This window comes from Artibeus jamaicensis, unplaced genomic scaffold, assembly GCF_021234435.1.
Source record: "Artibeus jamaicensis isolate MK-2021 breed Jamaican fruit bat unplaced genomic scaffold, CSHL_Jam_final contig_354, whole genome shotgun sequence".
Taxonomy (NCBI): Eukaryota; Metazoa; Chordata; class Mammalia; order Chiroptera; family Phyllostomidae; genus Artibeus; species Artibeus jamaicensis.
In genome coordinates, this window is record NW_026521803.1 from 16,358,740 (window position 1) to 16,371,087 (window position 12,348).

The 12,348-nt window shown below is 33.9% G+C and overlaps 1 protein-coding gene across 2 annotated transcripts in view; it reads right to left on the minus strand.

The window, feature by feature from the left end:
* TRAPPC8 (trafficking protein particle complex subunit 8) overlaps window positions 1-12,348 on the minus strand; it is a 91,536-nt gene that overhangs the window by 62,192 nt on the left and 16,996 nt on the right. Inside the window, exons 3-9 of one of the 2 annotated variants that reach the window (XM_037165634.2) lie at window positions 10,456-10,545; window positions 9,122-9,296; window positions 6,735-6,888; window positions 3,659-3,752; window positions 2,615-2,874; window positions 2,170-2,285; window positions 1,340-1,490 (exon numbers count right to left, since the gene is read on the minus strand). In XM_037165634.2, the coding sequence (XP_037021529.2) occupies window positions 1,340-1,490; window positions 2,170-2,285; window positions 2,615-2,874; window positions 3,659-3,752; window positions 6,735-6,888; window positions 9,122-9,296; window positions 10,456-10,545 (1,040 nt within the window). The remainder of the gene's footprint in view (window positions 1-1,339; window positions 1,491-2,169; window positions 2,286-2,614; window positions 2,875-3,658; window positions 3,753-6,734; window positions 6,889-9,121; window positions 9,297-10,455; window positions 10,546-12,348) is intronic. The other variant, XM_037165635.2, reaches the window with a different exon arrangement.

The following is a 12,348-nucleotide window of genomic DNA, read 5'->3' on the forward strand; positions in this document are numbered from 1 at the left end:
TATCTTATATTTGATAACTATAGTAAAAGACCAATGTCTAAAAAACAAGGATAGTTCATATAATTTTTCAAACACTTGAACACAGTATATTTTCCATTCCTGAACAAGACAGTTAAACAGTTAGTTCACAACCATATTTCAACAATAAGAGAAAAAGTTTAAAAACATTTTTTAAGTTAGTTGACTTTTTCATTGAAAATATAGAAATAAAAGTCATATAATTTTGCTATTTTAGCTTCATGTTTTTAAGTTACCCATTTTAGTTGTATATATACACACAGTATTAAAAAATGCAAACAGAGCAATCAAGCAAATACCTATACAACCATTCAATGGAGTATTTGGAGTTCTCACATTTTGTCCTTCATACTTCTGTTTATAAGTTTACATGTTTTAATGAAGACTAAGTAAAACATTACAGTGCTAGTTTTACTTTTTCTAAGCACAGAAAGCAGATTATACATATATTTACAACTTTTCAAAGTACTAAAAGATTATCAAGAAGCTGAGAGAATTCTGTTTACACATCAATTACAAAAACTAACACAGCCAACTCTTACCGATAGTTTATTATTTACAAGATGGTTAGCCAAGCACCTTACATGCTTTATATCTTCTCTAATCCTATGCCATTAGGATTCACATTTAACAGACTAGAAAACTGAAACTCAGAAATATTAAGTAACCTGCATAAGAGAACAGTCTGTCTTACACCATAGTACATTTTCTTAACCAATACATAGTCTTACATCAGGAAAAAACAAAATATTTCAAACAAGTTTAAAAAACTTCAAGCCTGGCTGGTGTGGCTCACTGGACTGAGCACTGGCCCGTGAACTAAAAGGTCACCAGTTCAATTCTGGGTGGGAAACATGCCAAGGTTGCAGTCCAAGTCCCCAGCTGGGGACATGTGAGAGGCAACCAATGGTTTCTCTGGCACACTGATGTTTCTCTCTCTTTCTCCTTTCCTTACCCTCTCTCTAAAAATAAATAAATAAATAAAAATGTAAAATAAATGATCGGATTGAAAAATATAACCAAGACTTTTCAAGAAGTCTAAAAGCATCTTCTAAAAAAAACTTTACATTTTTAATATAGTAACTGAAATTCAAATTAAATTTTGAAAACACAAAAATTAGAAGGTACTAACCAAAACTAAGAAATCAACCCTCATACATTACCATGCTTAAATGCACTAGTGTGAGGAAAATCTATCAATTCAGCTAACCTAATTCAAAACCTATAAAGCATTGTGTGCTTGCTGAGTACAGTTCATAAAGAGAAATTTCTACATCATGTTATAGTAGCAGAAATAAATTATAATATATAGAATACCGACCAAGGCACCAGCTGCATAAAGCATTGCTTGATCATTAAGAAAATCCTTCTTTGCAGTATGATAACAACTGTAAGCCAGATCATAATGCTGCACCAAGAAACATAAGTCAGCCATTTTCCTGATCTGAAGCTCCGGTGCTTCCGGTGGATACCTATAAACACAGCATAAGTTAAGAAAGGAATTTGTCATTTATAAGCCCTACACCATTACACATTATAAAATGTTCAACAGCTGCTTAACTGCCCAGAACATGAGGAAAACTGTCCTGTTTTACAAAAATTCTACCTCCAAGGAGCTGTCTCAAAAGATATCTGGAAAAATACAGTTATATCTTTATTTATATAATTTATATACCTATACTGAGAACTTCTCAACAACAGGCAAGCATTTTCTCTATGGTCAAATTATGAAGTAAATGGTTAATTCCAGTTTTATACATAACGAAGAAAAACAAAATGAGTAACTTTTACTTTTCCTTAAATGAAGATTTTATATTAAAGAAAATTTTCTAAATATAGGCTATCTTAAAATCACAAAACCACAAATTTATAATAGAAGAGTCATTAATGAATACCTAATCTACCTTCATCTCTTTACAAATAAGGGAACAGAACTAAGTAAAGTGACTTTTCTGGGGTTTTTTTTTGAACAGCAAATTAATCTAAAAAATTATTTTAATTAACATAATTGACCTATAGTCACTGTTCTTATCTGCCTGAGTTGTGACCAATATGAAAGTAAGAAAGTGAATAGTCATTTTTTACAGGATGTCAAAGAGTCAAACACTAGTCAGAGTTAAGCACAGTAAAAAGAAAGGATATTTCACTCACAGCAATCCAGATGTATTTTTCAGCTCATTAATGCTCTTCTCTGGAACTTTACTGCCACTAAACCACTTTTTAGTTGCAGAAAATAGAGAGCGACTCAAACCTTTTCTTGATATTAGCTAAAAAATGAGATGTTGAAAAATGTGAGAATTTAATATTTTTCTTTTACATAAAAAAGTTCTAAGTGAAAGGCTTTAATAGTGAGCAAATGCTCATTTTACCAACATTTTTTTTTACAAAAACTTTCCAATGTGTTGGCAAAATTCCCAGTGAAAATGAATAAGCCTTATTTAAGATTTAATAGAATTTCATTCGATATAGTAATGTTAGTCATTTCTAACACTGGTCTAATCTTTTTAAAACACTTGAAATAACTTACACTACTATATTCTCAAGTTTACTACTCACTGAAATTTTTAAAATACTAATCTAAAAAATTAAATCTTACCTGATCATTTAATTGCCGAATTGTTTTCTCTATATGTGGCAAAAGGCCCCGAAATGTGAATTCTTGTATAAACTGCCGAATTCTATCATGATCAGTGAGGGTTAAACATGCACCATGAATTATTCCAGTATTAGGTTTCTTTGTGTCATGTAATGAAGAAGCAGCCTTTACACGATCCGAGCCATCGATGGTGTTCGAAGGGTCACCGGATGGGTCCAACTGAAGTGGGTGAGCTCTAAAGTTATTTGGTAAGCCATCTACTGAAAAACAGATCTTTCTTTCATTCTCAGAATGCGACAGTATTACTACTAAAGGAAAAAAGAATGTTGGAATCCTGTATTTTTCTGTATATCTGTATCACAGATGTCTATGATACAATAACATTAATCTTTTCCCCTTTAAAATTACAGGTCTTGGGCACTGGCTGGTGTGACTCAGTAGACTGAGCACCAGTCTGCAAACAAAAGGGTCACAGGTTCCACTCCCAAACAGGGCACATGCCTGGGTTGCCAGCCAAGTCCCCAGTAAGGGGAGAGTGAGAGCAACCACACAGTAAGGCTTCTCCCCCTCCCTTTCTCCCGCCCTTCCCCTTTGTCTAAAAACTAAAAATCTTTAAAAAAAAACTATAGACCTTGGGTTAATACTTGTTATACATAACAAATTTTAAAATTCATGTACACAAATCAAAAACAATTTTAAATATAAAGAATTACTTGCAAATAGCACAAATAAGCAATCGGAAAAATTAAAATAAAAAATTTTAAAGCTACCCCGACTACTGAAACCATAATTTAAAATACAAAAATAAAATCATGTGAATTTTGGAAATAATCATGCTGCACATCCTATCTTCCCCTGATTAGTACAAAAGAATTTGTAAGTGTATTACTCATACAAAACAAATTTTAAGTGTCAAATAAAGCTAACTTCATTATCTTTTTATTATGAAAATTTCTCCCATCTTTATTCTATAAAGTTTAGCATGCTTTCACAACAGTGCATATTTTCAATCAAAAGCGAAATATAAAGAAAATATATCAAGACCTTTGACTTCATTATCTAATCCATCCAATGAAAGCAAGTTACTATCGGAATTCTTATTTGAAGTTACAGTACAAGGGCCATCTTCATATGATTCCTATCAAAACAAAATAAAAGGCATTAAGCACTTATATTCAATCATGTTTAAGATAACACTAAATCCATCAACAAGTATGGTTGCTCTGCTAACTGTCCATCTCATTTATTTGCTTCAACAAGTCTCTTTTCTTCCGATCTCCCATTTCTTAACATTTGCCATCTATCTTTTACTAGCACTCTAGTCCATACCTACTGTAATCTTAAATTCCCTTTCACGCTGAACCTACTCTAATTCTTCTGAATTCAAATTATCTCTAGCTCAGTTAAATCTGTTCACATGTCACAGATACATGCCAATTATGAATATTTGTACACGTGTCCAAGTAAGGAATAACAGCAAGAGAGATGGACTACTAGAGTCAACCCAGGGGTAAAAAAAGAAAGATGGTATGGAATCTCCTGGTCATGCAGCCAGTGTTAATATGCTAGAGTGCATACTGAATATATCAAAATGTTTTGGAAAAATATCCAATGCAATGTTTATTTGTACAAAAGCATTGATTTCTCAGTCAACAAAGAAAAGTAAAAATACCCAGAGTTGTCCATGAGACTGTAAGTATGAGGTATTATTCCAAGTGGCATACCTTAAGGGAAATATATAAACTAGAACTTAATAACAGGGAAGTGATCATGACAAGAAATGGTCTGAAGCCATCATTTAAAATTTTTTTGAAAAAATTGAGTATCTTTAGCCTGGAAAAAAATAAAAGGAGACATGAGTACTATCCTCCTATATTTTAAAAGTTGTCTTAACAGAAAATTGATACAGTCCTCACAGGACTAATGAGTACAAACTAAGGGAGAAAATTTTTAGTTGATCCTCGAAGCTGTTCAAACATGGGAAGTGTCACCTGAGAAGGTAGTATGTACTGTCACTAGATGAGGTCATTCATAGGTTCAAAGGAAATTAAACCATTTTAAAATAGCAGTTGGATTTGATAACCTTTCAAGTAGCCTCCAATGTTGGGCTTTTGGGTTATAAGCTATAGAATTGCTGATATCTCCGGTCTTCTGTTCAATGTTCTGGAACTGAACAATCTGACTGACACTGCCCTTCCCAACCTTAAGATAGTGGGGCTCTGAACTGAGCATTTCAATACTATTCCTATGCTGAGCGTGGTCCTGAAGGACCATTTTAAAAACAGAGCCCCTTCACAAACTGCTGCTTTTTTCCTCATTTTCCCCTTGCATTACCTTAAAGGTCAGCAATCATCTCAATATTAAAATGGTGGTAGAACACTATATATGCTCTGCTGATACATAAAATAGAAAAATAAGGCAAAGAGACTACTAAATATTTACAGAACATCAAAAGTGACATAAACTACATTATAATTGATATATTTTAAAATATCACATAAAGATACATAATATGGTTTAAATGTATCAAAAATAAATATTATTTTCCAATTACTTAAGAAATGCTACCTCTAAAAAGAAAAATCGACTCTTGATTATCTGAACTAATCATAGGAACTTGTCATTTGACTACTAGTAGGTAGCACACAATGCTATCTTAAAAGTTTAACAGTATGAAACCATACACCAACCCATTTCAGTCAACGGACAATAGTTAACATTAGTCTAGAACTCTAGATTAAGAAAATAAATTAGGAAGACATAAAACTTCCTGAAAATCCAGAAGGAAAAGAAATCAGAGGAAAGTTAGGCGTTAGGAACCACCCTCCCTGGTTTCAGAAGCTGAAACCCCCATGGCTAAGGCTGAGTAAAGGACCTTGGAACCATAAGCCCCTAGGGAGACAAAGCTTATCTCCCTGGCAGGGGCACCGCCTCTGACCACTCTTTCTTCACTCTGCCTGACCCCAGGAGGATGACTGGTTAGCCAATGACAGGAAAGATTCCTCAAGGGAGGGATGATTGAAGACAGGCATGGTCTGCCTTCAAAGCCCCTTCAAAGGGGCCCTCAGGGAAGGACTTGGGGGGGGTTATAGAAAAAGGAGGTGATGGATGCTCACTCCTCTGCTTTAAAATAGCCTGAGTCCTCATTCTGTCTGCAAGAAGTCTAATTTCTTGGCTGCCTTACTTTCCCTGCCTGAATTAAGCCTGAAACAATGCTGGAGGTGGGTGTGGCCCTGGGCAGGAACAGGCAGTTCGGGCCTAAGAAAGAATACATAAAATCCTGTGAAACCTGCTTTGCTAAGAATGTCCTCAGTTGTCTGATAAGGGTCCAGGCATGAAAGGAATTTGTCTCCCAAAGTTTTATAGCCCTTTAGCTATCTGACCCTGACTCAGAATAAACCCTCATAGTTCTCTGAATGTTATCTACTGTTTGATCCTTACTACCTGACAAAGATTGAACTTTACCTGTATTCCTGAGCAAACTGAATCCAGTAAAAGCCCACTGAGGAACAGGCTCCTGGCCCTTCTTTGAGAGATCAGCCACCTTTCCTCCCCAAGCAGATCATGTCTTCATAGACTTACTCTCTCTCACCCATGGTGGATGGGGTGGGGGGCTATGTAGATGGGGCTATGTAGATGGAGCTCCCCCACAGTTCCGGAAAAAAGCCTACCTACCTAACAAGGTATGAGAGCTCTAAAACGTAGCCATAAGAACAGCATGTTGAAAAAGAAAGAAGACAACCCCAGAGCATGTGAATAACAAAGAATTGACCGCAAGCTTTCATAATGAATGAAATGTACAAGTCAAAAATACTATCCTCTATATGTCTAGCCAATTGAATTCAATCCTAAGTGTAATTAATTCACTTTTCATCTTTTAAGAAAAAAGATCCATTAACACTGATATTATATAGCTAAAAGGAGTACCTATAAGGATCATTAGTTAAAAACAGCTTTTGAACCACTGATTTAAGAGCGCACATGGTAATGTATGAAAACCAGCCAAATTCCAAAATATTATTGATTCTACTAGTTAAAACAAGACATAAACAATTCTACAGTGATAACATTATGTCATACAGCTTTTGTGGTTTGCTTCATTGTTGTTTTTTACATATACCTGGTTTTGAATACTATTTTTCTGAAGATACTGACTCCAAGGATCTGGTATCTGTTCATCTGATGCTCGATTCGACGTTCGAGAATTAATTTTAAGTAAATAGCAACCCTGAGTTCCATATTTCTGTTTCATTTCTTCATAAATGGATTCAGCTCTAAATTTAAAAATAAAAAAAAAAAAGTGTGCAGTAAATAGGGGGCAGACCTTAGGCAATAAAAGATACCAATATAAAAATAATGCAAAAATTATCCCCCAAAAGACAGAACAGAAAATTAGAATAACTTTAAAATGAAAACAAAGATTATGATCTTAACTGAAATTTAGCTAGCTTGGATAAAGCAGAGTTTCCAAAGTGTGTTTCATGGAATAAAATTTTGCAAGCTATTCCTATGTTATTCAAAGAGTTCTGGTGGTCACACTAGTATGGGGAATACACAGTAAAGAAACTCAGTTTCTTTGCAGCAAACCATCGCTGAGTCTTCCCTGTGCTACTGTGAACTACAAATTTTCAAAGAGTAGCTGCAAACATAAATCAGTAACTCTTTGAACTGTGAGGATTTCAGGAAATATGACTGGGAAATTCTGTCTTCAAGAAGAGACATTTTTCAAAAAACATAAGCACTCAAATAAAAAAGTGTAGCACCCCAAAACTTAGAAAACATTTTTCGCTGCCATTTTACCCTTCATTTAGCTTCCTCTATAGAAACACAGTATGGAAGAAAAGAGAAAACTCAAGAAGAACAGCCACAGTATTTATTACACAAAATCCATCCATTTTTCTTGCAAAATCTGTAACAGTTAATACCCATGAGTTATATGGGTAACTAAAAGCATTTTAATTTCTGTTCTTTAAGTTAACTGAAGTTTCTAGTTGGTGGGAAGTAACATAATTCCAATTTATCAGATTCAAAACAGCCTAAGAAGCAAACAGTACATTGTAATAGAAAATGCAATTTTGGTACTCAGGGCTAATCTAGTTTAAATAGGTACTTTTTAAATCAATCAGCAATCTAGTACAAAAAGAAAAACCTGTAAAATCTTATATTCAGATTGCTAATACTACAAATAACAAGCCTTACACACAATTAAATCATATTACATGCTATAAAATGAAGGCTCAATAAGTAAAACAGTTACCTATTTGTATAAACACAGATGAGTATATATGCATATATATATATATATATATACTCAAGTACAATAAGCTAAACTTCTTATTTACCAATGATACTGCTAAACATATGAATCACTGACCTAATACTTGAATTACTAATTAACTATCTTAGAAGATACATAACATATTCAAACTGATTAAACTAATCTTAATAGCTAGTTCAAATTATTTTTATTTGTTATTCTACAGGCTACAGACTGTTTATGATTGCAAAGATTACTAAAGATTAGTAATCCTCAAAATAATCCTTTGGCTTCACAGAGGAAATTTTATTAAAAAGATGGTTTGTGCTCAAAACAAGGGCAAGAGTTATTTAACTAAATATTATGTCACTGAGACATCAGAAAACTGTAAAACAGAAGATTAATTTGATACACATCTTGACCCAAAAGTCAAAGTAAACTCTAAAGCATTTTGGAGTAAAATTGCTTTAATACTGCCTTGTTTTACAAGAACTTACTTTTTAAGTAAGTTATTCACATACCCAAAAAGAACTACAACAAATTATTAATGAAGAATATTAAAGAGAACATAAATGTTTGCATGTTTTTGAGGCTGTAGAAAACATCAAGGCTAAAATATAAAGTGACAAAAGAGGGAAGAGTGAAAACCAAAGTGCCTTTAAGGCTTTAAGCAACAGCTAGGAAGTGAAAAGTTAGGAGGAAAACTGGGAAAAGTGAAAAACTAAGAAATAATCGTATATAAAGCAAGAAATAACACCTTAGACCTATAGGTGTACAATGGCAAGCACCTTTGTACAAAGATTGTACTAAAAGAGATTTATAGTGAAAGAAAAGTTTGGGTAAGTATTTGAAATCTAATGTAGCATTTCTAATGAAATGACTCAGCTGCTGAATATAACTCTGAAATAAAAGATACAGTTAAATATTTCATTAGCAAGTTTTTACTTTCTGCTCTGGCTGGTGTGGCTCAGCGGCCTGAGTGCTGGCCTGAGAGCCAAAAGTTCGCTTGTTCAGTTACCAGTCAGGGCACATGCCTGGGCTGGGGTCCCCAGTTGGGGGCGTGTGAAAGGCAAGCATTCAGTGTTTCCCTCTCTCCCTCCCTACCTTCTACAATCTCTAAAAATAAAAAAATAAAATACTTAAATAAAATTTTACTTTCTTAGATGAAAAGTGTATCTAAAATTTACATGCCCAAATTAAAGTTAAATCACTTCATTAAAAAATGTTCTTAATGAAAATGGAAAGCTTACCTCTGTTCATCTCCTGTGCTTACATCATGTAAAAGTACGTAATATTTAAGTGTATTTGGTATAAACCACTTGGGGTAGGTATAGTCACTATTGTGCTGAATTCGATGCTGCTCTTGTGACAACTTTGAAAACTGTTCCACGGGATCAGCTTCACCAGACGATGCTACCAACATACCTTGTAAACCGTATTATTAAGGTAATAACCACTTATCACTCGATGATAAAATTATCCTGTTAAAATAAACTTAGGAAGACATTTTCTGAGCTAAAAAATTTCTGATTTCAGCCCTGGCTGGTATAGCTCAGTGGATTGAGCTCGGGCCTGTGAACCAGACAATCGAGGTTTGATTCCCAGTCAGGGCACATGCCTGGGTTGCAGGCCAGTTCCCTGCAGGCCAGTTCCCAGCAGGGGATGCGCAAAGGGCAACCATACATTGATGTTTCTCTCCCTTTCTCCTTCTCTTCCCCTCTAAAGATAAATAAATTAAAAAAAAATTTTCTGATTTCACAGGTTTTCACAGCAAGCACAAGATAATTTCTCCAGCACTTCTAAGTAATTCAAGGTTCTAAAACTTGTTCAGATTTTTTGTTGAGTTCTTAGGTTATTTACATATCAATATGGAAGTCCGAGGAAATAAAAATGGACAACACCAAAATTGTACAGCTATCAACATACTGAATAATTCTGCTAATTTTTGCTCCCCTCCATTCCATTTCCCTGTAATTTCATACCCTATCCTACCTCTTTTCTTTGTAACCTCATTTAAAAAAACCCATTAACTGCCCCAGGCTAGTGTAGCTCAGTTGGTTGAGCATGGGCCTGTGAACCAGAAGGTCGCTGGTTCGAATCCCAGTCAGGGCACATGTCTGTCTCTCCTTCTCTTTCTCCTTTCCTTCTCCTGTGTTTATAAATTAACCATCAAAAGAGGTTAACAGCTATAAAACAGGTTACTGAAACACTAGAAAACTGTTTTTAAATATGAGCTTTTACAACAGCAATTAATTTTGAGGCAATCATCATAAGGAGTTAACACCGGCAGTCTTTATTTTCTCTTTCTAAAATGGCTAAAAACTTACTAAGTATAAACTACTTGAGTTGGAGGATTAAAAAAATAAATAAGCAAGCCCTCAATATTCTTATTTTATAATAAAAAATACTGTATCTCAGATGCCACTTGACAAAAAACAATAATGAAAACCTGAAGAATCATCAACTTAAAAAATTTTCTCCCTTCTTTATATCCTTTCAACAGTTTTGCCTTCGTATAACTATTTCTAAAATTAGTAACTTCCCAAACATTTGATTTTAAGAGAACGCAAACATCAAAGGATACATGCTAAATAGTGGTTCAGAAATTCATGATCTGATGCTGGCATTGACTGGAGGAAGGTCTCTCTGTAAGACTCAAACCACGGAGTAGTAGCTAAAATCAACCATATATAAAACAGTTCAAATTTCTCAATAGACTCAGTTCACAACAGACAAAATTTCAAGTCCATAATTCTTAAAGACATAAGATAGTAATTTCTAGCAATAAATAAGCATTTTTAACTTGTTCTTAAAGATATAAAGAAGTATTTTCACCTGTGCTTTAATATACACATATTATGATGTGTTATGTATATAAAGCCATATACACAAATATATTCACACATGAGTACCTACATTTGCAAAATAAAACTGATTTATTCCCAAACCTACACAATAATCCCACAACTTACCTATTAATGCTTTAAATACTACCTACATGAGTAAAAAGATTTTCAAACTTAAGTTTTGTGTCCCTGCCACCAGTCATGTTGACGCAAGTAGCTCCTTTCCATAAATGATATTATTTCAGTTCACTGGTTCTCCCATGACAGCGATTTTTACCCCCAGGAAACACTCGGCAGTGTCTGGAGATACTGTGGGTTGTCACAAGTAGGGGAGAGTGTGTGCTACTGGCACCGAGGCAAAGAGGTTAGGAATGATACAAAACGTCCTTCAGTAAACAGAACAAGACGCCCCCCCCCCCCCCCCAAAAGAATTATTTGGCTCAATGTCAATAGTGGCAAGGCTGACAAACACTACTCTACAATTTGATTTGAGTATGATAGTAACAAAACCTCTTTAAATGGAATTTCAAAGCATGCTTAACTTATAATCAAAATGTAAAGATGTGTGTTTTCACTTTCTATACATGTGTATATTACACATTTCTTTAAATCTCTCCCTCCATAATATGTAAAATCATACTAATGATTTTTACATTACAATCATTCTAACATTTTAAATTTGAACTTAAACTTAGTCATTTCACTAGGTTTAAGCATATTATCTAAATCACAGTTTTACTATAAAAGGACATTCCATTCCTAGCTACTTATGCTGATTACCAAGTCTTACTGTATTTTCTGTTTTCATATTAATCACTAAACATGGCAAATAGATTTTCTGTTTATATTATAATATTACATTAAATGACTGGGAAGGTTATAGAAAAGAAAGGTATTCAGTTTGACCAAATAGCATATTTAACCTGGCACCATATACACACAAAATTTTACAACAAATGCCTTACAAGAATAACCCATATATTGTTTAGAAGGGCTATGAGTATAACAATTTCATGTTTATTCCTATAGAAGAAAAACATATCCAGAAATATTACAATCTATATGAAAAGTGGCAAAAATTTAAGAATAAATGACACAGACTAGTCTGTTACCTACCATGCAAAAATCAATTTTCTTACCAATCATCTGTTACCTACCATGCAAAAATCAATTTTCTTACCAATCAACAAATACATATTCCCCCCAATCTGTGAAAATTAACCTAAAAAATTAATGTATATTTTCATTTAGTACCAATGACAAGAAAAGAAAGGATAGGGATTTGTTTCATGGTATGCTGGAGAGTTCTGAATAAACAAATTAGATCTTCCAAAATAGCTATTTGCTGCAAAACTATCTGAAATAAAAGACTAGAAAACCATTATGTCCACCAAGAGAGGACATTCATTAAGTGGATGTACTATACAATTGTAAGAGAAAGGAGAAAAATCTCTAGATACTACAACAAAGAGCTATCTGAAATATACTGTTAAGGGAAAAAAAAAAAAAGACACGACAGAAAAGTATGCATTTTTGTGTAAGAAAGGGAAGAAAAGAACCACACAGGTAATATTTGATTACATTGTCATGAAAGTAATAGAAGGACAAATCTAATTAGAGAGGAGAAAGGG